This window comes from Gasterosteus aculeatus, chromosome 1, assembly GCF_964276395.1.
Source record: "Gasterosteus aculeatus chromosome 1, fGasAcu3.hap1.1, whole genome shotgun sequence".
NCBI lineage: Eukaryota > Metazoa > Chordata > Actinopteri > Perciformes > Gasterosteidae > Gasterosteus > Gasterosteus aculeatus.
Genome location: NC_135688.1, coordinates 14,314,476 through 14,340,529, shown reverse-complemented (window position 1 = coordinate 14,340,529; position 26,054 = coordinate 14,314,476). Strand labels below are relative to the sequence as shown.

General features: G+C 45.3%; 3 protein-coding genes and 1 long non-coding RNA gene across 6 annotated transcripts; 1 reads left to right on the top strand and 3 right to left on the bottom strand.

Moving 5' to 3' along the window:
- Nucleotides 1-21: 21 nt before the first annotated feature.
- trmt9b (tRNA methyltransferase 9B) lies at nt 22-6,480 on the bottom strand. 2 transcript variants are annotated; one of them, XM_040173457.2, is made up of 4 exons: nt 6,197-6,480; nt 2,673-2,872; nt 2,372-2,545; nt 22-1,972 (listed from the first exon to the last, which is right to left on the bottom strand). In XM_040173457.2, the coding sequence occupies exons 2-4, from the start codon at nt 2,827-2,829 to the stop codon at nt 1,041-1,043; spliced, it is 1,263 nt and encodes a 420-aa protein (XP_040029391.1). In that variant the 5' UTR covers nt 2,830-2,872; nt 6,197-6,480; the 3' UTR covers nt 22-1,040. The 2 variants fall into 2 exon arrangements, with proteins under 2 accessions (XP_040029391.1, XP_040029381.1); XM_040173447.2 differs by having other exon boundaries at nt 2,673-2,875; nt 6,197-6,436.
- LOC144405507 (uncharacterized) lies at nt 5,507-7,538 on the top strand. The gene is made up of 2 exons (XR_013467130.1): nt 5,507-5,786; nt 6,282-7,538. It is a non-coding gene; the product is annotated as an uncharacterized LOC144405507 (long non-coding RNA).
- A 2,041-nt stretch (nt 7,539-9,579) lies between these two features.
- Nucleotides 9,580-12,915, bottom strand: n4bp2l2 (NEDD4 binding protein 2-like 2). Its single transcript, XM_040173423.2, has 6 exons — nt 12,732-12,915; nt 11,415-12,463; nt 11,170-11,294; nt 10,195-10,283; nt 10,024-10,100; nt 9,580-9,941 (listed from the first exon to the last, which is right to left on the bottom strand). Exons 2-6 carry the CDS (start codon nt 12,461-12,463, stop codon nt 9,773-9,775), a joined length of 1,509 nt encoding a protein of 502 aa, XP_040029357.1. The 5' UTR covers nt 12,732-12,915; the 3' UTR covers nt 9,580-9,772.
- Nucleotides 12,916-13,527: 612 nt separating this feature from the next.
- On the bottom strand, nt 13,528-25,947 carry brca2 (BRCA2 DNA repair associated). 2 transcript variants are annotated; one of them, XM_040187115.2, is made up of 27 exons: nt 25,783-25,947; nt 25,377-25,475; nt 25,070-25,291; nt 24,805-24,862; nt 24,467-24,519; nt 24,354-24,382; nt 24,140-24,251; nt 23,989-24,044; nt 23,695-23,785; nt 22,933-23,604; nt 18,724-22,830; nt 18,368-18,463; nt 18,228-18,297; nt 17,652-18,142; nt 17,375-17,565; nt 17,104-17,291; nt 16,820-16,990; nt 16,299-16,671; nt 16,062-16,217; nt 15,825-15,972; nt 15,639-15,751; nt 15,354-15,552; nt 15,081-15,247; nt 14,831-14,969; nt 14,492-14,748; nt 14,120-14,263; nt 13,528-14,030 (listed from the first exon to the last, which is right to left on the bottom strand). In XM_040187115.2, the coding sequence occupies exons 2-27, from the start codon at nt 25,429-25,431 to the stop codon at nt 13,650-13,652; spliced, it is 8,739 nt and encodes a 2,912-aa protein (XP_040043049.2). In that variant the 5' UTR covers nt 25,432-25,475; nt 25,783-25,947; the 3' UTR covers nt 13,528-13,649. The 2 variants fall into 2 exon arrangements, with proteins under 2 accessions (XP_040043049.2, XP_040043058.2); XM_040187124.2 differs by having other exon boundaries at nt 17,652-18,139.
- Nucleotides 25,948-26,054: the final 107 nt, after the last annotated feature.

Sequence of the window (26,054 nt, the reverse complement as noted above, 5' to 3'; positions counted from 1 at the left end):
AAGGTAAAGGCAGCACAAGACTCATGGACAAAAATATTTATTAATGAAAAACAAATTCAAACTCAGTATTTACAACAGTAAGACACAAGACATTAAGGTACCAGCGTCTCTTTAAAATGAACACAGTTGGTCCACACATACTGCACTAATAGGTTTGTTTATTTCGTTGGCTGACATCAAGCAGCGATATATTTGTAGTACAGTGCAATGTTTATTCACATTATATGAGGCAGTGTATTTGTTAATTCAAGACAACACATGTTTACAACTTTTACAGACACCAAGCACACGTACACTGGCAGCTCAGCCTTTGAAACGCTTGGAGAATAAAATGTAAATACACAAATGCTTAGGAAGATGTTCTGCACAACTTTGAGCTCTTACAATGGTGTTCTGAGATATTACACAAGAGTTCATAACAGATCGTTTAGCTTATTTTCAAGAATCAAATAACTGAGTACAAATTATTATTATTAACACAGTAAAACATTTTAGATCAGGTGGAAGAGCGTAATGCATCTCCACAAATTCCTCTTTGGCTAATATCAAAAGTCCAAAGAGACAAACGGTGCATTTCTTTAAATCTCTGGTGCAGAAATTCTCTTTAAAAGAGTCCAAATCATTAGCGGCACTGGAGCACGCTGTGGTTTGGTAATAAAAAATAAATATTGATACTAAAAAGGACCACACACTGAACTGTGGATAATGCTTGTAGGTTTCATGTATTGATATATATATATATAATAAATACGTGAAAACAGCAATATTGTTTTTACAGTGAAGGCCATTGTTGAAAACCTCCATCCTCTACTGCTGCTGCAAAACCATTACAGTGATACCATCTAAAATGAGATGTGATGCCATTAAGTTACACAAACTAAGGAGAGAAATGCAGCAAAGGAATAGTTTAGTGTACTTTTAACAACTTCTACATCTCTATATTCACTTTCCAGTCACAATATTGCATTGTCATCAAATGCGGGATTCAGTGCTAAAACTTGAGGCAGAGTTGACGCAAGACAATAAAATCAAGTTAAAAATCATATTTTCCCTAAGCGAACTTTCTCTGCCACCACACACCAGTTGGCGTGATCAAAGTAGGTGTGTTTGACACAAAGCTCCTCAATGTGATTCTGGATCAGCTCTGCTAGTTCTCCCTCCCTGAAAACGTGATAGTACCTCAGGCAAGAGCCCTCCACGTGGCCCTCGCTCCCCAGAGAACCCGTTGTGCTTTCCCGCTTCTCTTTCCCCTGCGGCCCTCCTTCTCTCTCCCCTCCGGGCTGCACCAGGTGCTCCCTCTGGAAAGGGACCAGATCCGGCAGGGCCAGAGAGCCGCACTCCCGGGCGAGCGACACCGAGGCGCCCTCGCTCTGCGTGCCGCCGCGGTTGTTGTTGTTGTGCAGGTCTGCGACGGGGTCAAAGACGTCCTCCTCGGACCCGATCACGGGCGAAGGGGAAAAGAAGCTCGATACCCGTTTGATGAGGCCTCTCCCGCGCCGGCTGGCCTTGTTCCCCTCGCTTTCGCCCGGGGTGGGGGGTAAAGTGCTCAGCTCTCTGGAGGACGACCGGGAGGCGACCAGGCTTCCGAAGTCGCACACGGAATCCAGGGACCTGGAGAAGAACCACAGCCTGTGTGCGCCGCCCTGCGGCGCGGCGGGGCTCAGGTCTGCTTCCTCGTCCGCCACGGAGGACGTGCTCCGGACTTTCCTGTGCTTGTCGGCGTTGCTGTCGATGGCCTCGCTCGCACTCTGAGCCGTGGCCCTGCTTCTGGGTTCGCCGTGCTCCTCGGCCGAGCCGCGGGGCGAGTGAGGGTTGGGGTTCCAGGGAACAAAGATGTCCTGTTTCTCAAACCGCCGACGCTTCTGCTCCATGGCCCACACGTAGATCATGATGCGCCCGCCCACTTGCAGGGTGCGAGCCATCTCCTTTATTGCTCGGATACGACGTTCTTTGGTGGACAAATGGTGGATGACTGCAAAAAAAGAAAGAAAAAAAAAAACATTAATTTGTCATAACTATAGCATCATTTATTCAATGATGACACCAAGTCACATTCAGCACTTGCAGTCAACAGAGCAAATTATGTACACTCTGTGTAGCGCACAAAAACAAATTAATAACGTGGGCGTCTGCTGTCGTCTGTGCTCCCAATTGCAGTCTTTTGTCAGCGGACAAATTTATGATTTCACACTGTTGGCTCGGCAACAGAATCCTGCGGTAAACTGACGTTTATCCTTGTTTTTGCTCATTTAATCGGAGGCAAACGGTAGCTTCAGCAGTGCGCCGTCATGCATGTGAAGGGAGAGACTTAGTTACTGAATGTGAGGAATCAACAACATCAAAGGATTCCATTCACGTACGTACGCATTACCTGCAATAGAGAGCACGGCGTCAAAGCAGCCGTCTCTGTAAGGCAAATGCAGCCCGTCGCACATCTGGACCTCGTGTCCTTGGCTCCATGCAAAGTCCAACAAGGGGTGACACACGTCGCACCCCAGCTTGAACACCTCCTCGTTGATGTGAAGGTACTTGCCGTTGCCGCAGCCTGTCCGGGGACACCACAGTCAGCCGCAGCACCAGGACCGAAGTGGACTGATTAGATTTAAAACGACTCAAACAATGCATCAATGATAAAGTGTAAGGATATCGTCGCTGCTGGAGGGGACACCCACCAATGTCAGCCACGATGCTCCCCGGCTGCAGGTCCAGCAGGAACTGCCGGACCTTCGGCCAGGCTTTATAGCGGCTGTCGTTGAAGTACGGAGCAATCTTGTCATAGACGTTGTGCACATGGTCCCGCTCGAGCTGACTGGCAGCCTCCTCCATCATGTGCGTCCTGGCTGCCTCACGCAGCGGCCTCCAAGCATCATGCCTGCTGGGGAAAAAAACGCATCTTACTGCTTGTACCTAAATGGAAAATCTACCAAGAGTTCGCTCTATTGCATTAGTAGAAGAAAAACACAGACAGGCGGATCCTCTGAGGAGAACAGCACAGCTAAACAAGGTCAGATTTTAACGTTCGGGCTGTGGGGGGAATTCAACACCAGATCCTCCACTTTGAGTGCAAAATACCAGCTGCACTCATGGTCAGTCACTCTTTGCACACAGTCCTCGGGAGACTGGTGGGAAGTGCTATGAATACAAAGCCAAGTCCAACATGTCATGCAAAAAAAAAAAAAGGGAGCGGAGTGATCATGAATGAACCCACGAGGTGACAGCGGGGCGGCAGACCCCGTCTTACGGAGCCAAAGGCCGCTCAATTTCCACAGCAGCCGTGTCAAATTGTTTTTGTCGCAGATGCAAAAGGTCAACTCATAAATCAGAATCATAGATTTTGCTGGCGACAAGGTGCAAAACAGATAATAATCAATGATGCTTGAGTGAAAGTTCCCTTTCTATGGTTATGTTTAAAACATTTTGTTTTATATTTTTATATGTAGATATTTTTCTGTGTGTATATATATATATGTATATATAATTATATCTACATTATAGGTATAGTTGTTAAATGTTTATTCCCTCACCTGCTTTTTTTGGGGTTAGTTTTGTGTATTTGTATAAACTGTACAGTGTGTGGAGAGTAAAAGAAAAGCCAGAGGCAAATTCCATATATGGTAAGATGGCCAATAAAACTGATGCTGATAACGTATCAAACCAACTTAGAGTTTATTACTCTCGCTGACTTTCACCTGCGCTGACCATTATGAATTGTGAGGATTCAGTCTGATTACATGGTTTTCCATTATGTGACAGAACGTTATACAACTTAAATGCCTTACTGTTTGTCAAACAGAACAGCTCACATGATCTAGCCGAAAGCACAGAAGTGAGAAAATCATCCATGACATCAGTGATATCATGAAGATTTTAAAGTTAAATATTTAGAAATGCATGATAGAATTTGACACGTAATTTGGACTTTTACGCGGTTTTACATTTCCCATGGCGGTCTCAGTTTAATCGGCTCAGGGCTCCTGCAGGGCGCCACGAGCTGCCTCAATCACAATAATGCAAAGACTTTTTCCAATGTTATTATTGCAACAATAACATTGTCTTAGGAAAAAAAGACCTGCGAGACATGCAGACTTCTAATTTACATAAAACTGTCCCTCCAAAGCCAAAGAATTGAATCCAACAGTAGTAATGTCCATTTTCAGTGCAGCATTTCCCAAGAAAACGTCATCACGTGCTTTGCAGCAGGGCATCAGTTGGTTCAGATACATATCTATATCAGATCAGATTTCACAAAGAGGCGTACGCGTGGAGCTCGCACCAGCGGACAGACCACAACCCCGCCCTAAAGTTAATAGTTAGATAATAAAATACCATGTTTTATTTGGTAGTAGCTGAAGAGTTCTCTTAAGACCAGAGGAGAAGTAAAGCCTCTCATTCAATGTCCGACTGCTACAAACACTGAGATGAAGCAGCTCATCATCAGTAAAGCACAGTGCAAAAACTACGTGGGTAAATCAGTTGCTTTTTTTATGGCTGGTGATTTTCTGTGGTCACTTCTCATTTTTGAATCCCACATGATGGATGGAAGTTGTCGACAGCAGCACAAAGGGGACATTTGGGCTTTCCTTCCAATGGACATCTACCTCCGTTTCTAGCATGTCTGCCTTTTAAGAAATTCTCAACAACAAATCAAAAAACAGACGTTCGGCGCACTCCTCTGAAGAAGTTATCCAGAAGGAAAGCTATTACGAATTTACCAACCTCCCCCCCCTTAACCTTTCACAAAATATATTAGACTTATAAGTGCTTGAATGTAATATTGTCTGGCGACCCCACGTGCGCACCGCTCGACACAATGAACATTACCGGCAACATTAACGGCAGGATATAAGTAACAAAGGCCAGCCGGTGCTACGTGGAAATGTTTCTTTCTCTACAGACAGCCAGGCCCGTACTCCCACCGCGCGTTACCAGCTGGACGCCTCCGTCGGTGAATCCAGTGTGTGCAGCATCCCCCCTGTCCTTCACTCAGGCCTATTTCTGGAACACCATCATCTGCATCCTACCGGCAGAGCGGAAGGAAGGAAAACATCTCTTATGTAACGCTGCAAATGTGGCCTCCTACGGTGTTGTCAGCTCTCCATTTCGCCGTAGCCCCTTATAAGCCCCCTCCCGCCTGCTCCGTAAACGGTTGCAGTCCTCGCCTGTTATTATGTAACTGGCAGCTGGGGAGGCTCAGAGAGCTGCCTCTGACAATGGGAACTAAAATTAAATCAAGAGGACAGAGGCCCGGCACACAGATTTGTCCGAGAGGACTTTCACTCAAAACGGAGATGAAGTCTGCCAACGTTCACAGACTTTGCTTTTCTGAATTTAGCATCCCTGTGAAGTTCACATTATGAGCATGCGGGCTGGCCTTTAAAGTTGTTCCTGGATAACTGAAATCCTGAGGTTCGACCTCGGCAGTGCGCTGATGAGATTGTGTTGTTACAGACAGGGGGGGGGGGGGGGGGAGGAGGCTGCACAGTCATGCAGCCAGCTGACACTAACCGCTGCATGAGGAGGGAGCACAGAGAACAGGTTTACCCATCAAGTGTGCCAGCAGATAATGACTCGGTGCTGGGAGAGGTCGGCTTCTAAACATAGACTTCCTTTGTGCCGTCAGCACATTGTTCTTACGCTGCAATAGATGAGACCAATATAGTACATGTGGGGTATGGAGGCACGACCCTTTTTCAGGGATGTACCCCATGTGAAATATTTTTGAGCATTTTTGGTTGAGAAAAAGAGGCAATGCTGACTCTGGTGTGATAATGAAATGAAATAGTCTGGTAAATATAAACTTATTTTTACACTCTTCTTCTATTTTATAAAAAAAGAAATGTTTAAGGATTTAAATGGATGATCATTTTGAATATATCTCTTTTAAATCCCACGTTAAATACCACTGCTGTAGAGGGCATAATCTTTGGAGAGAGGTCGATTTAATCACAATAATATATTTGTTATCTAAATTGTTTGAGCTTGGAAAGGTTTTCCAAAATACAGTCGCGTGCATTTGAATGTAAGGATGGATATCCGACTTGCCCTTCACACGGGCTACTTCAAACTTGCGTGTACAGATTAATACATACATGTATACAGATGTAGCCCACGTCCCGTTCCGCAACAACCCAAGTAAACATTGGCACGTCCTCCAACTGCCTCCTTCCGACCGACCGAGACACGCAAAGCCTCTTACCGGACAACGAGCAGCTCGACCCGCCGCGGGATTCTCCGCCTCTTCCACGTGTCGCGGGAGATAAAATCCACTCCTGTGATTCTAGATGACGGTTCTGCCACACGGACCGGAGGCGGCCGCTCGACCCGGCGGCCCCGAGCACGTTATCGCCGACATGCCGGGAAGGGGACAACGTGGAGCGGAGAGAAGCACCTGCCGCCCGCAGCGCGCTGTCCGCCGGACGGTATCAGGTCCACAGCAAGTCGAGCCCCTCTCACCTGTCAAGGTGAAGAGGAAGGACAGCGAGACTTCCGATGGGGTTTTTCAAAATTAAAGCATCATCGGTGAGAGCTTCTGCCTGAAAGAATGGTTTTACCATGGAGCATAAATATTGGCCCTGAATTTTGGAGGCATATTTTACCCTTCAATTCAAAGCACCACCTCATGGGAGCATGCCAATAAATACATTATCTGATGAAAGCGAAACAAATGTTGGATGATTATGATTGTTCATTGTTCACATTCACCTTTACCCCTCACAAAGTATAGATCATACAGTGAAGACAATTTGCAAACATTCTTGTAATGTAATGACAGACCGCACTGTGCAATTGTTTTGTAATAATTTTTTAATGAAAGGTACTCGGACACCACAGGAAATACAAAGGCTTTCTCTGTTGTGATCAAAATATTTGATTATTTCCGTTATTGGCAATAACTGTGTAAATGTATATATATGTTTGTTTATACTAAATATTTTTGTAATATGTAAATATGTTTGTAATATACTAAAAAACCCTACACGTTCTATACAACTGTTCACTACTAGTTAGTTTCCCCAAAAGTGTCAAAAACATATGCTTTTATTTTGAAGGATATGAAGCTTAGCGTCATCGTATATTGTGGTTGATTTGAGCCAGATGATTGGTCGGTGGTGAATAGTACGCTATATGCGGGTGGCGAACACGAGTGTGGTTGGTTGTCAGAGTCACGTGACAACCACAATAACAAACGTGCTTTGTTACTCCAATATCTAGGAAATGGCTCATGTTCATGCATTTATCTGTAAACGAAAACATTGTTATTGACAAATGTAATCTTTTTTTTCTTATTTCGATGTATGTATCATTCCCACAATCTCAATGCCCTTTAACCTTTATTAAATCCCTGTTTGCAACTGAAAGGGCGGAGCAGGGAGGAAACCATAAGTTCAATTTGAAGACAACAATCTACTTGAAATTGTGATTCACACGCTGGCAAAGAGATCCACTATACACATCTGCATTTTTGATAATGTATTGATTGAAGCAAAGTAGAGACCATTTCCTCTCCTTGGCACCAAGCATAAACAAGATGAACTACAGTGTCAGTGTACTGGATTCTTTTAAGACAAAGGAAATAATGCCCTAATAATCAAATATAATGAATGAGAAAATAATAGGTATTGAGTTAATCATTTTGCATTGGTAGGTTAGTAATTAGCCCACATTAGCCTGTCCTATCCAGTTTTTGTTAACCTCCCTGCGTCTGCTCTTATTTCATCTTCCCTTTTTCCGTCTCTAGGAGGTTTAATGGTGACTTAATTGTGGCCCATTCCTGGCATTCAGTGAGCACAAAGCGCTCATCACATCTCCCTCACATCATTACCATTCAGAGCACACAGGCTCTATTACGGATGCAGGCCGCCTCTCATTACATTTACACACATTGGCACATAGGAAGTAGCCTGAAAACACACTCCCACACAGTGGGCCGACGAACAGGGAGAGATGTTGAAAACAGCATCTGTTCCAATGTTCAAATTATAGCCAACGTCCCATAATACACCTCGCTTACTAATGGACCACTTTTTTTGTTCCGAGGCTGGTACAGAGATCCATCAGCACCACTCAGCGATCATGTGAATGACTAAAAATGGAGAAAGTAAGGCACTGCCATCCACATGAGTGACGGTAAACCCAGTGGACAGCTCCTTTAAAACAGCCTCCGTATTGCTTCTCTCAGACAAGGTCACAGCAATCTGAGGGAGATCGAACTAAACAGTTTAGCCTTTTTATCTACAGGCACAGGTACCTCATATTAATGACCAAGGCCTCATACGCTTTTATCTACTGTAATAAAATGTATTTGGAAATCCCACTCTGGTCTTCCTGCATCGCTCTCTTTATAATTTGACCGTCCATAATATTTAGCAGAATATGCACTAAAACCTTTTGCACACTGATTGGATTTTTCCTTTTGAGATTCTATTCAGTTATGGTAAAATGCCCCCCCAAAAAAACAAAATTTCATTCACATCATTTCCTTATCCACTAAAAGTTGTCTTGCACATTAGCACCAGATTTTGTACATCAAGGTCATCGCCGTGTAAACAACCCTCCGGAGAAAAAACAGGAAACTGAAGACAAAAGCACTTGCGTGGTGCAGCCAACCTTCAAACAACAAAGGTAATGGCTGCCAATAGTTAAGGTCACCAAACTCTACTTTCATTGTCATTACAAATGCAAGCTCCTCAGAATAAACACAGCGTCTGTGCGAGTGAAACACTTTCAAAACAAAAAGTCATAAAAGGTAAAAAAAAAAAAAAAAAGCACAGCTGTGAAGATGAAAGTGTCAAGAGGAGACAGTTGAATTCAGAGAAATACCACAGAAGCAAAGTGAGGGCACGAAACCAAGGGGGTCCTATTTGAATGTGCGCCCCGTGTGTTTGATCAGCTCATCTTTTCGGTACTTTCGGTAGGTTTATCATTGTCAGTGACTTTCAGGGAGGGAATATGACACTGAATTATCATAACTTTGGAACATATTGACTGGAATTGTCTGAAAGACAGCTTCAAATAAGCTTCCGATAAACGTTTGTACAGACAGACGGCTGCATTTTGTCCGTCATCATTTACATTGAAAACACATTTGGAACCTCACATGGGCAAAGCCTATTCTGTGATCATAGGGGCACCTGGCTTTCGTTTCACAGGACCAGTGTGAAGGGTTTAGTGGCATCTAGCGGTGAAGTTGCAGATGGCAAAAATGTGAGAACCTTTCCTTGTTTCAGGCGATTCTACACTAGATCCAAATCCAGTTATGAAAGAAACTTTCAACATATATAAATATAGATGCTTATTACTCACGTGGAAGAACTCCCAATCACAACATACAGTTTGTCACAGGAAATAAGATATTTGGCTCTTCTTGGGACGGGAATTGAAATTGGTCTTTCAACAACACTCTTCGCCTTGTAGCAGTTTTTTGCTGATTTTGAGGTAGATGAAAACGACCTTTTTTTGGAGTTTTCCATAATGATGTCTTTTGTTTGAAACAAACATTCTGCAAATTGGAAAATCTGAATTAAAAATCGTTAGATAAAAAAAGAAAAGAAAAGAAAAAAAGAGTAGTAGTAGTTAAAGTAGATTTAAATGTGAAAGTTTAATTAAGAAAAAGTATTCAGAAAAATAGATTTTTTTTTCTTCTTTTACATAAATTTAAAATATTCAATAAACAGATAAAAAAAATCACATAGAAACGGTGGCCAACAACATTAACTTCGTTACAAAGGATTGGGTCTTTGAGGCGAATTATGTAGCTGGTTCCTGTGAATAACTAAAGGAATTCTCTGTTGTTCCTCAACATCGGTGGCTGCTCTGGTTGAAGTCTCTGGTTCACGTGAACCGGCTCCTGTGAACTCATGACGATGTCTACAGATATTGGAAAGGAGAAGCGATCCATCATCTGTGCGATCTTCTCCTGTGGAACGCCGTGCTTGTTCCTCCTGCAGGAAAACAGTGCAGTGTGGCAATGTTAGTATTCATATATTAAATGTTGATGCCAGAACATATGAATTGTACTCGCACCTCTCCAGCTCGTAAAAATCAAACTTCCAGCTGGTTTCAGGTTCACAAAAGTCCACTTTGTATCCACTCTCCACGGCCTGTTAGAATGATAGGAAATCTAATTAGGATCTATGAAGGTGGTGTAGTAATCAATAATCAATCACACAATTATGTTTAAAATCCCATACTCACCATTTTGACATATGGCTTCATTTCCCAAGCTTGGACGTTTGTATTGTCAATAATTATGGGAGACCGGCCATCACGCATAGCATCTTTAGCTGAAAGAGAATTAAAGAGAAAAAAAAAAAAACAGTCACCATCAACTCGCATCAGTCATCCACCTCAAGACGAGCTGAGATTGCAGGCGTTTAAAAAATGCGTTAGTTGACACACACACACACACACACACACACACACACACACACACACACACACACACACACACACACACACACACACACACACACACACACACACACACACACACACACACACACACACACACACCGGGAGACACTTCTTATACACGCACACACTTATTATCGAGCTAGAGGGAGCAAAGTGCCACCAAGCTTGATAAAATGAAGAAGCAGATGTAAACAAAATAGCGAGTGACACTTTGTAAATGCTTTGCATTGGGAGAACTTCAATTATTGCGTTGTTGTTGGATGCCTTTGATGAGTTGCAGTTTATAACGTCCATCAGAACTTCATAATTTCAGACTTTTAGACTTTTTCAAGTGTGAAATTGTGCTAACTGGAATTGGTTTTATTCAGTTATGGGCAAAACATGCTTTAGGAGTTCACAACAACCTTGATCGTTAACCAAAAAATATAAATCTATGTTATACTTCACAAGTTCCTGGGATATTTGTGGTCATTTGGTCATGTGAAATATTGAAGATAACTTGATTCTCTCATAATGCATCTGCTGTTTTAGCTGAAAAGGGGCCTATGTGGGACTTGGTGGGGATGACGTTTTCCAAACAGGCAGAGGCACTGAACTAGCATTTCTGTCCAACATTACTACTCTTCATATAATTCAGGAATTTCTCTCACTGTGGAGGGAACACGTTAGTCTCCCCTGATGGAAATTAGACACAAACACCTTCCTGGAATAACTTTTATAATATCAAAGACTTCAGAGCCTTTAAGGAGACGATACCTCTGTTCTGGTTCCACTCATGTGCTGCACCGAGAAGGCCTGGTTCATAGCGGTACCCATCTCTGAAAGCAAAGTAGTCGTCTGTGCTCAGTATCAACCCATCGGGACTCTCGGCGAGCCGCTCCCTGTGACAAAGAAAATAAAGTGTGCATTGGAAATTATACTTTAAGTTTAGAGTTGGGAGCTTTAGACTTCTTTAACCTGACAATGGTTTATTTCTGAGACATGATTACACAAAGACTCACCTGGCCAGTGTTGATTTCCCAGATCCTGGTAATCCCCTCATCAAGATCAGCACCGGGGAAGAATGGAATGCGTTCGTGTTGGTGGGAGGCGGGCAATGATTATCCCACGGGTCGTTTTCGGAGTCGTATCTCTGGGATCGGTCATAATCTTCTACCCCGTGAGAGGATTGTTCTTCTCTTCCTCTAGACCATCCATTATTGGCGTGCATTTGATAGCCACAAGCCCACTCGTCGCTGTCAAAGTGGTGTGGAGAATCTCCATAAAAGCCCCGAGGGGGGTGACCGCTCACATTTGGAGGTGGAAAGCAAGAAAACGTTGGAAAATGCGACTCCTCTTGGTACTGGTTAGTCGGGCCTGAACCGCTCCAGTGGTGATTTGCAGTCGATGGTGGGCCTTGTGGATTTGGGAACGCAGCTGGAGGTGGCGGGCGATGGAATGGGGGTCTATGAAAGCGTGGGTTTGGTGGTTGGTTCAGTGTTTGGGGATGGTGCCACGGACTTTGGGATGGACCGGGTGGCCTCGGTCTTCTCGGGTAGTATGGCTCATTTTGATACCAGTGTGACCAGGATGGCTGTTTCTGCCCACGGCCCTCTTGGTAGCCCTCTGGACCTGCGCGGTTGTTTGGGTTAAAAACTACTTCATCGCTTCCCTTGCGGATTTGTCTGCCTGAAGATGTTTTTGAAGGTGTGGGTGCTTTAACAAAACCTGCGTTTATTTTCCCAGAGTGATCGTTAGCACCATCAGGTGCGTCAATCGTCTCAAGCTCTTTGTAAAACTCACTCAGTGTGTTTTCAAAATCAGACTTGCGCTTGGTTGACTTTGAAGGCTTTGAAGGAGGAAACGCCGGCCCGATGAAGGAGGTGCTGGTGAGCCCTACCTGCTTTAACGCGCGCTCCCTCACAGCTCTGTCTGGGCTGCTGGAGACATTACGCTTTAATTTAGCGGCTTTGTCAGCAGAGTCGTTTGTTCCATTCGTTGTTCTTCCTCTCAAACTCACGGGATGGTTTTCAATGCCAGAGGTCGTGGAAGAGGATCCGGTGTGAGACATCTGCGATGGACAACAACACGCATGGTCAGGGATGAATTTAACACTTTTTAGGATTGAGTAAACGTGTGTAGCTTGAAGTTAAATAAGTAAAGTTAGCTAAGCTACGTCAGTGCAATTTGGCTGAAAATGAAACTAACGAAAACATTGAGGTTAGCTAATGTGACCTCACGAGCTACACGGAAGACGGCGAAAAACACAACTCTTTTACGGTAAGATGTGTGCTACGTTGATATTCATTATACAGTATATGTCCCTATTCATCACCCACCGTATATCTTCGAGACGCACAAATGATGGAAAAAGCGACATTAACGAAAATCAAACGGCACACAAGTTCCACATGCCAGGTGCCAGTGTTTACGGAAGTGACGTTTTTTCTTCTTCTTCCTGGGATCGAAAGCGTGACCCGGCTGCTCAGCTCCGATTGGCCATGCGAGCGACAGCGCCCCCAGCTGGATTGGAGGGGGACACAATAGGTCTAACGTTTGATTGTATTCAACATATAAACAAGAGGTTATTTTTATTTTGGAAAGAAAACCCATACTACTGGAAGTGGGCTTGGATATTAGAAAAGTCAAATATGTCTTACTGAATTCATTGGATTGGTTAGTCGTGTATTGATTACATGTAGATGTTGATACAACTATCCCTCTAGTTAATCACACTAAATAATCACATTATGATCTTTCGACCTTTGCGTCTAGGAATCTTCTCTAACCAGACCTCTTTACATTGAAGTTGAACACCCCTGCCCTTTAGTAATGGTAACAGTCTTATGTACATTACAGAAGAAAATGTAAGTTTTCTATCATTTACCGTACTTTTAAAGTAGTACTTATTTGTCTTTAAATAACAACCATGAGCCTTAGTTTGTTAAAAATTGCACTTTGCTGTTCAGAATACATAAACATTTTTAGAGGGGATCATATACATCATTTGCAGGAATGCAAATCTAAGTTGTAGTTCACTTTGATGAACTTCATGGTCGACTAGAAGAAAAATTATACAGAGATTATAAGAGAAGCATGAAATCCGTTTAAAGCGACAACATGATTTTACCAACCTGAAGGGATTTCACCTTTTTAATTTGTTCAGTGGGAAAACGACAACCACAAAATATATCCCAAATGCAGCCTTTACATTTGTTGATTTGTACAGTTCTATAAAAGTTGAAGTGTGCTCGCCATCATACAGTCTTATGTACCTGCAGTAAATCACCAACCCGCAACGCCTGAGTATCGATCATGGCCAGTTCCTCGTCGTTCACCCATTCATCCTCCACCGGTGAATCGACTTTTTGAGCTTTGTGAGCTGGAGTCTGTACAGTTTTTAAAGTGCTTGGTGTCCCGGACCTGCGAGGGGGGTTGAATGTCTTATTTACACATGGGGAAGCCACCGAGCCCAGATTGAGGAGCGGCGGAGGAGACGGTATGTGAGACAGGTAGTTCAAAGCTCTCCTCCGCTTCACGCTGCCGGCGTCTTTCTCTGTTGAACAGTTTGCTGCGGGAGGTTTCCTGCTGACGGGTGTGAAGGTACCGCGGCTTCTGACAAGCTGCTGAGAAGCCCCCTGCATAAGAAGGACACATTCTTTGTTTTTAAATCTATATCAAGTGGTCACGAGAGCAGATGAATTGAACAGGAAGTACATTCACTCACACTTGCTGTTGTGTCTTGTATCATGGACGTAGCAAGCGCTGGGGTTCGTGTGTGCAGCGCCGGAGAAGAGAGGGGCCTCCGCCCGTCAGATTGGACTAAACGTGAAAGTGTCTCTTCAGCAATTAAAAAGAAGTTTTCCTGACTCTGAAAACACAAGACAAAAGTAAAAGGTTATGTCGTTTTACTATTTTATTGTATCCAAACCGAGGAGGTGGAGTAAATTAACATTGCATAACAAACAACATTGCTATTCCCACCAGAAGCGGCATCCTTTCCTAGACGGAATTAAAGCTGATGCAGTTTTGACAGAGTCATCTTAAGACTGAATGGTAAACACAGCTGCTTTACAGGTTTGGGATTTCACTGCCGTACCTGACGTAGGTTTTTGTTTTGGCTGAGTGATTCCTGCAGGTGAGCGTCCTTGGGGTTTGCTGAGAAGACGGTCAGATCCCCGGCGTACACAACCGGAGTGGGCGATGCTGACTGGCCTCTCAGCTGCAGGTTGCTCAGAGACAACAGCACACGTGGTTTTACCAAATCCTCCAAGCCGGACTGAGCAAAGCTGCTGAAACAGCGAACTTTGACAAAGTTGAGTTCCCCATCGGCCAAATAAAATGCAGGAGAGAAACCTGTGATCAAGAGCAAGTATTTAAGAAACCATGAACAGCAGTTATGGCAGAAACTGGGCAGAGGAAAAAGAAGTTAACCTACCCTGTCCATCCACTATTTGGATCACAAATCCTGTGAGATCAACTTCTCCACACAGCGACTGGAATTCTGGGTTTTGAAGGTCCACAAAGCAGGCAGAGACCCTCGGTTGAAAACGGGTTGATAACCATTCCCGAGAAGCCTGGATGATGTAGAAGTATTACATCATTTAAATGATTTCCATCATCTGTCCGAGTCTATAATTAATGTATCCACATGGACACAGAGTCAGGAGAGCTGGTTTCTACGTTACCTGAAGGTCCTGAAACTGGGTTTTCTTTGTCCCAGTCAGCTGAACATTTGAGCTGCCGTTGTGTTTCTTTCCATCGGAAGTGGTGAGATTATAGACTTTGTATCGACGGCCTTCCTTCAGTAAAGCCTGGAGATCCGAGGAGGGTCGCCAAAGGTTCAGCTGGTAAACTAAAAAACAACAACAACAACGTTAAACCAGTATTTTGAAAACACAATGTTTTGTATACTACGTATGACCACAGCACATCTAAAACAAAGAAAAGAAAAAACAGACCCCTGCCGCGTTGGTCCCTGGAGTCAGCGACAACGAGCCTCCACACAGGTGTGACCTCTCGCTTGGGACAGCTCCCTTCGCTGGCCTCTGCACTTTCTAGAGCTCGTTGGAAGCGATCGTGCAGCTGCGCCTGCTTCTTCTCCATCACACAACGCCTGTACGTGTTCAGGGTCTCCACCTGCTGCTCACTCAGGAGAGCCTTGCACATGGGAGTTGGAGCAGTGATTAAAGCTCCGCTCACAAGCGTTATTAAGGGAGCGATTTGTTGAGTGGATCTCTTCTCACCTCGAGGTGAGCTGGGTCTTCCCCCACGGCTTCACAGAGCTCCTCTCCAGCTTGAAGACCTGCAATAGCCTGACGACTGATCGCCTGCCTCCTGCGTTGAGGTTTGTCATTACCTGAAGATGAAAGTTGTGTTAAAACGGATTCCTTTTCAACCTGCACCCAACGTGGTGAAATCACGAGTCCTACCTTTGTCCTCCTTTTCAAATTCATCTTGAATCTTTGCGAATAGGATCTCCATAGCCTTTTGTTTGAGGCCGTTGAATCGCTTCGCCTCTTTCTCTTCGGCGCGAACCGATCGGAAGACAACGCCTCCTTCCGGTTTCCTCTCCATCCACTGCACGGCGTGACAAGAACACAGTCAAAGCGGGGGGGGGGGGGTACATGATGTACAGTAACAATATGTCGACACGGGCCTAATCCCACCTGGATAGGGTAGCTTCTCAGTACAATCATGTCCACACATCCCACTTGTCCTCCACTGCTGTACAAACAAGAGAGCGGAAGCAGGAAGGGCCTCGGATCCTTGTGGAACCCCAGTTTCGCATCCCATCGAACGGGTCTGCTGCTGTTGGCGCAGATCTGAAACAAACACAATAAACAATTTACACGATCGCCTGGTTGAAAGATACAATGACTTGTATCGGCTGCTCCTGAAAGTACCTTTAACATGAGAGCTTCAGGTGCCTCCAGAGGGGAGCATGCTTCCTGCGATCCCACCAGCTGAGCCCCGTGGACGATCAGTTTGCTGCCGACGGCGACTCTGCCGTTACGAAGCATGGCGGTCAGGGGTTCATCCAGCTGGGCTCTAATGGCATACCATCCGTCCGTCAGCCAGACAACTGCCGATGGATTCCCTCCGCCGGCGTCGGCACCTCGTGGCGTCTTTGAGTCGTCGAAACTCTGTCTGTTGGGGGACTGACCTCTGGAGACGACCCCGCAGACGCACAGGACCAGGGTTTTGGCGGCTGTGTCGTCCCTTTCCGTGATCCTCCTCAGAGCCGGCCGGCGGCTGTGGTCCACCTCAACGTCATACCTGACAAAAAGGGAATGGAGATTACATTGAATTGTTTGATGAACTTGTGTGTACGAACAAAACAGAAAATAAATTGTAAACGATTTGCATTCATTGTGCGGGTAGCTCGTTAAAACGAACTTCAACTTACAGGAACACATGAACCTACCTGTACTTTAGCTGCAGGAGAACCTGCTCGGGGGTGAGACAGAGGCCGCCCATCATTTCTGGAAAGGATCTTTCCATGGACGCCTGCTTCCACACCACCCATCGGTAGTGATTGTCCACCCAACCGTCACTGATCAGTTTGGGATCCACGCCCGGAGTGTCACATAGAGCTCTGTGGGCAGCGTGGATAAAGGATGCTATTCAGTGCAAATCACACCTCGTTTCAGAAAAACTAGGCGTGACATTACAGAGCCGGATTTAAAGTCAACCAAAAGCCAACAATACCTATAAAACTCTTCTTTCCCTGCGGTCCCGTCTTTGCTGGGGATCAGCCATCCTCCGTCAGCGAGCTGAACACCTCCTCCGTCTAGCAAAGCTTCCCGTTTGATGAACTGCTTCAAATTGAAGCGAAAAGATTCGGCGGTCTCACTGGAGATCTCACACACATGCTGATGAACTCCATGTCTATAGAGCTGAAGAAGAAAAACAAGCTTTATACGTGACAGTCACCTCGTTACACGACAGAATCTACCGACATGGCGGCTCAGGGCCTTGCCTGTTGCGGAGTGTATCTTGCAGGAGGCCTTCCATGGACTGCAGCCTTTAACGGTATCCTTGTCACTCCGGAGGTTTTGGTGAGAAACAAACTTCCCGGCAAAGGTCGGATGGTCTGCCGCTTCTTTTTCCTGATCCTCATGTCTTGCATATCTCGCGCCAGCTCAACATTGGGAAGATTCTGAAATGTGTCTGTAAGACCATTAACGCGTCATTAGTCTAGCTACTGTATGCAGAGTTCTTTACATGTATGATTTGGTCCAAAACATTTACTGCACCTTGGCATCTGGACAACAAGTCCTCCCCAAGTGATGTCTTTGCAGAAGTACCCTCTGATCCACAGCCAATGGGGAGGTTTGAATTATTGACCTTTTCATCATTCTTATTGTCAGCGGAGGCCACGGTTTCACTGTCTTCTTCGCTTTTGCTGCCAGCTAATTCTGTAGTGCATTGTTTTTTTTTAGTGGCCGCTATGCAAGTGTTGCTGTTGAAAAGACGATGATGCTTATCCTCCTTCTCTTCCACCAGTGGTCTGAAGGAGCTCTCTTGGACAACAGCTCTCTGTTTTTTGAAAGGAGGAACAAATGCGGAAGGTGTTCTCGTGTTGTCCTTCAGCATTGCGTTGTTGCATCTCTCCGTCTTTGCATTTGCCAGGAAAGGAGGAACAAACGCTGGCTTCTTGGAATGTGCCGCTCTGCTTTCTCCCGGGGTGGAGTGCTGCATCGGGGTTGTATTTTGCCAACTGGTTTCCACATTGTTTTTCCCACTGCTGCAACACAAAGGGTCACATGTCGAAGAGCTGAAAACCGTGTGAGCCGCTGGAAAACATGGCCAAGAAATCGCAGGCCACTTACGTGCGTGGCCTCGTGATGTTTGGATGGAGAGAGACGTTGTACTTGAAAATCCGTCTGTCTTTTATTACACCTTCAATAGGAAACAATTACAGATCAGTGATGTCACCAAACAAATACGCATTTTCTTTTGCATTTTTTACCATTTGGACAACTTTTTTCGGGCTGGAGTGTTGAACTTGGACCGGCAGCAGTTCTGTCAAATTCTTCCAGTAATCGTCTTTTCAGGGGAGGCTGACCTGGAATATTTCATAACAGTCAGGAAAGGATTAAGGGTCAACAGTTGAGCTTGTGACAAAGAGCGTCACATCTTAACACACAAGCCTCATCCCTCCTTTCAAAATGATGGTTTATTCGAAATGTGGGAATATTTATTTGAATTAAAGTGTCCACAGATGATCGCAGTGAAATAATTATTCGCTAAATAATTCAGATTAGATACAATTTTGAGAAAATCTGTGCGGTGTCATACCACTTAAAAGGAGTATTAAACACTTACCAGGCATCTCCGGTTCCTCTATTGACCTTTTCTCCGGCCTCCGTCGTTGCTCTGCAGATCTGAAACTGGATTTGGGGTTTTCTTGCAGTGGTGCGTTTTCTAAAGTCATTGAGAGACTTTGGCCAAACAGACTTTCGTCCTCTAACAAAGCTTCAGTGCAGTCCAGGGCTTCCTGGGCAAACAGCTTCTGCTGGGTTTCAGTGCACCCACTTAGGTTAAGAGACTGAAACTTAACAACTGAAGACACCTGTGGCCTTTTCACCTCAGATCTCTCCCTGCTGCTTGCCGGTTTTATTTCGCAGTCCAACACATCCTCTGCAGCGCCGCCCTGAAGCTTGCCCAATGCTGGTGGGGTCATTTTACCGTCTCTGGCACTAAATGAATGTTCCTGCTCTTTGATAAAAATGCAACGAGGGACACTTTGATTTGGATGACTTTTTTTTTCATCGTCAGTGTCTTTTTTTTGCATAGAGGATTCAGGGGCACTACACGGGTCCCTGGATGTGGAGGGAATACAAGTTATTTTCACACCTTTCACTTTGGATAGATCTGATTTAAGGGAATGTGGGCTTAATGAGTTTGAATTATGACATTCAACACCAGCAAAATCTGTCAATGCTTTCTTTGCTTCCAGAGTGGATCTCTGTGACACGTGGACTTTTGCGCTGCCTGTATCTGTAAAAGCACAATGTGTTTGCTCGGTATTTTCGGCTCGCGCCTCGTCAGCGTTCTTTGCCCCTGAAGCAGCTGTGCTCTCTGCAGTGGAAGTGATGTCGCTGAAGAGAGCTCTGGCCTTCTGCAGGGCCTCAGAGGAAAAGGCCACTTGCTTCCCGCTGGCTGCAAGAAATCCACTATTCCGGGACGTCGGACCAGGAAGTGGCATCTTGGAGTGGATTTGCTTCACAAAGACTTTGTCCTCCACTTCAACACATTCGCTTAGCAGAGATTTGGCTTTCTTTAGGGCTGCAGATGAAACGGCTACTGCTTTGCCGCTGGCTGTCTGAAACCCCCCCTTCTGTGGTGGAATAGTGTTTTCTTTTGGCTTCAGTTGTTTGCCAGTGTCCTCGAATGTAGCATTTTCATTCAAAAGAGACCTCGCTTTTGTCATTGCGTCATCAGACACGGAGACGTTTTTCCCGCTGGCTGTACAGAATCCACCACCTTTGCTCAACTCCTTCATGCCGGAGGAACTCCTGTTCATTGATGCTGTGCACACCAGTGGAGAAAGGCTCTTTGCCCTCAAAGAAGAGTTTGCATGTAGAGCAACAATGTTGGAAAAATCCAACGTATTCTCAAAAACGCCACTGTGGTTCTCCCCGTCGCCAGGATGTAGCATCTTTTCATGCTTTTCAACTAGTCCCATGTTCACCTTTTCAAACGCAGCGTGTGCGCTTCCAAGATCTACAGAAATGTTGATTTCCAACCTCTGATCTTCTTTACGTTTTGTAACGTCTTTCTTCTCGCCGCCCCTTCCGCACAGCGGTGCCTTCCTTTGCTCTTGTTCTCCTGACGGGCCAACGTCACGATCCATCACGCCACAGTCCTTGAAGAAAGCATCCGCTTCTTGCATAGCGCTGGCGGAAATAGAACCATCGAATTCTGTCAAAAGGTGTTTTGCTTCCAGCGGGGATCTCGGTGACACGTGGACTTTTGCGCTGCCTGTATCTGTAAAAGCACAATGTGTTTGCTCGGTATTTTCGGCTCGCGCCTCGTTAGCGTTCTTTGCCTCTGAAGCAGCTGGGATCTCTGCAGTGGAAGTGATGTCGCTGAAGAGAGCTCTGGCCTTCTGCAGGGCCTCAGAGGAAAAGGCCACTTGCTTCCCGCTGGCTGCAAGAAATCCACTATTCCGGGGCGTCAGACCAGGAAGTGGCATCTTGGAGTGGGTTGGCTTCACAAAGACTTTGTCCTCCACTTCAACACATTCGCTTAACAGAGATTTGGCTTTCTTTAGGGCTGCAGATGAAACGGCTACTGCTTTGCCGCTGGCTGTCTGAAACCTCCCACTTTTGGGCGATGAAACTTCAAGCTGACGGCAGGTGTTTCCTCGGAGAGAAGCCGCATTTGTTAAAACCAGTGTCTTCGTACAACCCAGATTGTCCATCTCCTCGTTACGTTGTACAACCACTGAATGGCTCTCAGCCGGTCCAGCATTCATGTTTTCAAACTCACTAATTGGCTCTTGAACTTCACCTTTTGGACGGGTTTCCTCATGAGGGACGTGTGAGCCTCCAGTGCTTTTCACGCGTTTCACCGGCGAGCCGGCGCTGCGGTCGGTAGCGTCGCAGTCTCCGAAGGGAGCATGAGCCCCTCGCTTTGCCTTTGCTGAGAGGGAAGTCTCTTTCCCACGGGCCGCCTGGAAGCCGCTTTGACGCGTTGTTGCGTCCATCTTGCTGTTCGCCAAAGGTTTTGCAGAATGATCATCTCTGATGCCTGCGACTTGTTCATCTGAACAGAGAGAGCCCTCCGTGTTGGAAAGAGAGCACCTCACCCCCCCCTCAGTGCCATGACCACAGTCCGTGAACGCAGAAGCGTCCGCTCTACGATGCAGAAGGGGACCGGTGGGTTGATGCACGCTGCTTTGCTTGTCCGGTGATGTTTGACTCGCCACAGGATGCCCCTCAAAATCGGCAAACAGAGCTCGAGCTCTGGTCAGAGACTCTTTAGAAAGTCTCAAAACATTTCCTCCTGCCGTCTTAAATCCCGCAGCAGGCATTAAAGGACTCTCGTTCTGCAGCTGGCTCCTTTCACCAGCTCCGTCCCGGTGTTTGGCTTCAGCTGACGTAACCCTACAGCCGCCTGCGGAGAAGTGCTTTGAAGAGGTAGACGCCTCCTCAGGAAAAGGATGGTTTCCTTTTTTCATTGTGTTTGATAGCAACAAACCAGTGGAATTACTCGTCACCTCAGATGTCTCGCGGTTTGTTTTACCATCTGAAACGGAGATCATTTCGTCGTCAGGCACCACAGCCACTGTGAGGTGCTTTTCAACTTCTGAACTAAAACTGTCATCAAAATCTATACCGGAGAGAAAGGCCGGGTCGAGCTCGTTGTCAACTTCTAGAGGAGAGGTGGCATCGGCCTGACAGTTTGTTTCGGGCTTTTCAGTTTTAAACTGGGTGAATTCAAACTGGGTGTCTGCTTGTTCCAGGAGAGTGCACAGCTCCGTCACGTCAGCCTTCTGTGAAGCGGTCAACTGGCACCCGGTGTCCTTATTTGCTTCACCCGAAGAAAGTGGCTGGTTTGACTTAGTCGTTGGATTTTTCATCGACTCGGGTCTCGCGCTCATTTCATCTTTAGAGTCTCGGGCACATTTGACGGGCTGGTCCCTGGAAGTTCCTTCCCCTTCGGCCTCTTCAAAGAGACGTTTGGCTCTTTCCAGGTTGGATGGAGTGATGCGTATACTCCTATTTGAAGCGGTTTGGAATCCAGACGGATGGACGGAAAGAAGAGCAGCGGTTTTCTCTGGCAGATTGCCACGAGCTTGACCGTTAAGTGAGTCGGAATTATCGCCTTCAACAGCTTCTTTCGCAGTGCTGGGTCGTCGCGCTGATGTGCTCTGTATGTGCAGCTCCCGCTGTCTGCCCGGACCCAGTGACTGACTCTCCCCGACTGACTGCATGGCATCCGTTTCCGCTGCTTGTAAAATATCATCAGAATGGGCTTTTCCGTTCACTATGATTCTAGAGGGAGGGGTCCCTGTTTTATCGGCCCACTGCAGACCACTGATCTCCGAGCTGGGAAGGACAAATGATGCCGGACTCCCATGAGCGTCAGAAACTGGTCTTCTGTCATCGAGGTCACGGCGAGGGTTTGCATGCGTCGTTTTCTGCTTAGCTCGCTTCAGTGCTGACAGACAAGCAGATGGAGAGAAGCTGGTTCCAGGTGTATCCCCTTGTACTTTACTCAGTTGACAGTGGTCAGACATTTGACTGAAATCTTGTACAAAATCGTTGCGGAGCTGCGACAGGTCGGGATCGTGGACTTTCGCTCGCACAGGAGAACGTGGAGTCGGGTCGACAAGATTTCCCTGTTTTGGCATCTTGTTCATCTCAGGGCTGTGAAAGTCTGCTTCGTCTGGGGCTTGCGACCGCTTCACATTAACTTCTCGCCCTGAAAAAACATGACGAAAGCAATGACAACTTTGTAGAGAGGGCTTTGATACATAATCTATTATAACATTGTTACACTTAACATGCACTACGACTGCCTTACCAGGATCTGGAGCTGCTGGGGACGAGTCCATCCTCTGACACTGCTTGTCTTTCCCTGGAACTTGCAGTTTGGGGGTCTCAACAGTGTACACAAATTTTCTCTTTTTCTTGGTAAATCCAGTGCCTGTGTGTTTCAAAGGTGTCCTCACTACCAGCCGGCCAGAGGCCGAGTCACGCTGCAGTTGTTCTGGTGAAACACTGTTTTCCACTTGTACAACGGGACCACTATCGTGGAAAGAAGTACGCAGAATACAAGAAGGGAGATCAGATAAACTCAACGGAGACCACTGGGTGATTCCACCATCTACAGTTTTCACCAGTGGGGGTGAGGGGGGTCTACCGGGTTCCTTATCAGCTGTTCTCTGTTCACAGGATACAGCATTGGTGGTTGATGAGACGTCCGGGGAGATGCAGCCATCTTCCACGGTCGGAGTCATTTGCTTTCTTTTGATTCGTTCAGTTTTGACTTTCCTCAGTGCCGAGCCACTGTTGGTGAAAAATATGGAGAGAACATTTTCAGCTCCCTCGAGAACGCTCGCAACGGTTCTGCGAATTTCTCCATCCTCGATGGCGTCTGGTAGTGTCTGTTTCCAATCCAGGTCACGCTGGTTCATTGAACCCGGGGGGGAGTCATGGGCCTCTGGATTCTGACCCGCCTCAGGGGAAACAGCATCTTACAGACAAGAAATGAGAATATGTTTGAAATTATGCATACAAAAGCCGTGTCAAATATAAGGAAATTGTAAAGAAAAAGACACTGTACCTTGGGGGAAGGCAGTTACGTCATTTTTTTGGGGTGACACTCTTCCAACTCTGGATGCATTAGAAAGAGAGGGGAAAAGCTTCCGAACAATCTGAGAAAGGAAAAGGACAGAAGCGATATTAACCGTCCTGCTTCTTCATTATGTTTAACTGGGAACACGATCTGGACGCCACATAGTAGATTACAGATCATGAAATATACGTAGAAAAAGCAAAACATTTTTGCCCCTTTTATATCTCCATTCTACAAATAGCAGATATATGTCCTGCATGTCTGGGCTAACAAAGTACTCACAATGACATTTTTGTCCTCAGGAGACCTCACTTGACAGGGACTGTCATTATTTTGAGCTATGAAATTGAGAAGAAACAATTATTCAACAATTCACATATCTAGATAAATATAGCCACAACAACAACAAAAAACAGTTGTGTCAATTACTTACACAAAATGAGGGTGGATGGAACAGCTGACGGGGTATTCAGAGAACTGGTCCATGATATGTCAGGATGAAGCTGTACTCCGAGACTTTCAGATATTTGCTTGTCATAGGTGACCTGTATCACACAAAAAACAAAAAGAGAGGAAAACTTAGTGTTACCTATTGATGCATGTTCACATACATTTGCTGGAAAAAATCTGTTAGTCCATACACTTACTGGGGATTTTTGTGGGGTAAGAAGCAGATCTGTGCAGAAAAACAAAAGCAGACAAATTAACCAGAGATGATCACGGTATGATTCAACATTTCAACAAATGAAATACAGCTCACCAAAACGGTCCTGACTCTGAGGAAGGAAACCTCCATATTTTGCACCTCGGACCCTATGAAGACCACAATAGACATCACAAACTGCCAGTAACACTGATAGTACAAGTGATTACGGCAAAATTACAGCCACGAGATCACCATAAACACTCATTTAACAATGTATGGGAATAGATTTTAGTTGAATAATTTCTCAAAAGAAAACACATTAAATCTATACTTATTACTATTTTTCATTAACTGAAAAGCCCCTCGAAGTGCCTAATGACATTGAAATAAATATGTAAAAACTTAAGACATAACATTAAAATATAGTCAAATGTCAGAGTGGTTGTACTCACCCCACTGTTGACAACAAGTACGGACTTTGGGTTGTCGTCCATGGCAAAGCTTCTTTTTCTAGGTTGTTCATCAGAGACACATTCGTGATAAGATGCAACGTTGAGAAACCTTCTCAATGCAGACACAAGTAGTACAACAATTCATTCACCATGTCCCAAGCATTCATACACATCATTGTTTTGCTTTGCATGAGTGTGTGTAAAAGAAAAAATGACTTAAATAAATATGCACTTTCCCACTTTATTCAAACAGGACCCTGCTCACCAGTGAATGACCGCTCATCCTCAGTTTCAGGTGACACAACTCGACTGTGTCTGAACACTTTGGGGGTTGACAACAGCTGACTGTCAACTGCAGTTTTGTCAAAGGGTGTTTTAAAGTTTGCCTCTTGGTTCCCACACAGGTCTTCTTGGTCGGAGACATTATCCTCAGTGAACATTTGAGACGTCAGTGTCTCAAACCAGTCGGGATCCAAGGGTCCCAGCTCTGTGCGGGGACATTTATAATGAATAATAATGGACACTCTTTGCGTAGCTGTGGATGTTTTTATGTGACAAAAACAACGTCCTACCTTTCCAGATCTCCTCTTTATAAGTATCGAACATGTTTTCAGAAGGTAAATCCATTCCAGGCGATCTAAGTAACCCATCAATATTGTTGTAAGGCACTCCTTTGAATACAAAGTGACACAAGTTAAAACATTAGCAACACATGTCAGTCAACGTTAGCTACAGCTGACAGGGTGGTTATTAGCCTGGCATTAGCTAACATTAGCTGCCGACAAAGTTACGTTTGCTAACGTAGGATTCAGAGCACGAGCAGATGTTGTCGTTGTTGCCAATGTCTAGAAAACATTCAGCTAGCGCATCATGGGCGTTAAACTCGACTGCTAATGGTACACGCTCACAAGAAGAAACCAGACAGCAGAAAGGGATTTAACGTTAACTACTTTTGAAGCGAACGTTACTCTAACTTACCATAGTGGCGTAGTGTGGACTTTCATGTCTCAATGTACGTTGACGACAATGCAAATAAACACGATGTCAAATGCTAAATCACTTTTTAATAAAAGTCAAGCTACTAGCTAGTTTGTCCTGCTTTGAAAACAAACGTCGCGCGCCGGACAGCGGAAGTCTAAGTCTACTTTCAAAATAAGAGTCCTTTGTATTTAACTTTGGAGACTATGGTGCTTTTCAAATAATAACTATTACATGGATATTAAGATGCTTTGTAGCGGTGGGCGGCAAAT

Coding starts and splice junctions, on each gene's coding strand:
- trmt9b (XM_040173457.2), bottom strand. CDS start 2,829: ATGATGGAGGAGGCTGCCAGTCAGCTCGAGCGGGACCATGTGCACAAC. Junction 2,546..2,672: donor GAGCATCGTGGCTGACATTG/GTGGGTGTCCCC, acceptor GTCCCCGGACAG/GCTGCGGCAACGGCAAGTAC. Junction 1,973..2,371: donor CGCCGTGCTCTCTATTGCAG/GTAATGCGTACG, acceptor CTTTTTTTGCAG/TCATCCACCATTTGTCCACC.
- n4bp2l2 (XM_040173423.2), bottom strand. CDS start 12,463: ATGTCTCACACCGGATCCTCTTCCACGACCTCTGGCATTGAAAACCAT. Junction 10,101..10,194: donor TGAAGCCATATGTCAAAATG/GTGAGTATGGGA, acceptor TCATTCTAACAG/GCCGTGGAGAGTGGATACAA. Junction 9,942..10,023: donor GATTTTTACGAGCTGGAGAG/GTGCGAGTACAA, acceptor GTTTTCCTGCAG/GAGGAACAAGCACGGCGTTC.
- brca2 (XM_040187115.2), bottom strand. CDS start 25,431: ATGGATTTACCTTCTGAAAACATGTTCGATACTTATAAAGAGGAGATC. Junction 14,970..15,080: donor CCCAGTTTCAGGACCTTCAG/GTAACGTAGAAA, acceptor TACATCATCCAG/GCTTCTCGGGAATGGTTATC. Junction 14,264..14,491: donor AAAACAAAAACCTACGTCAG/GTACGGCAGTGA, acceptor TTGTGTTTTCAG/AGTCAGGAAAACTTCTTTTT.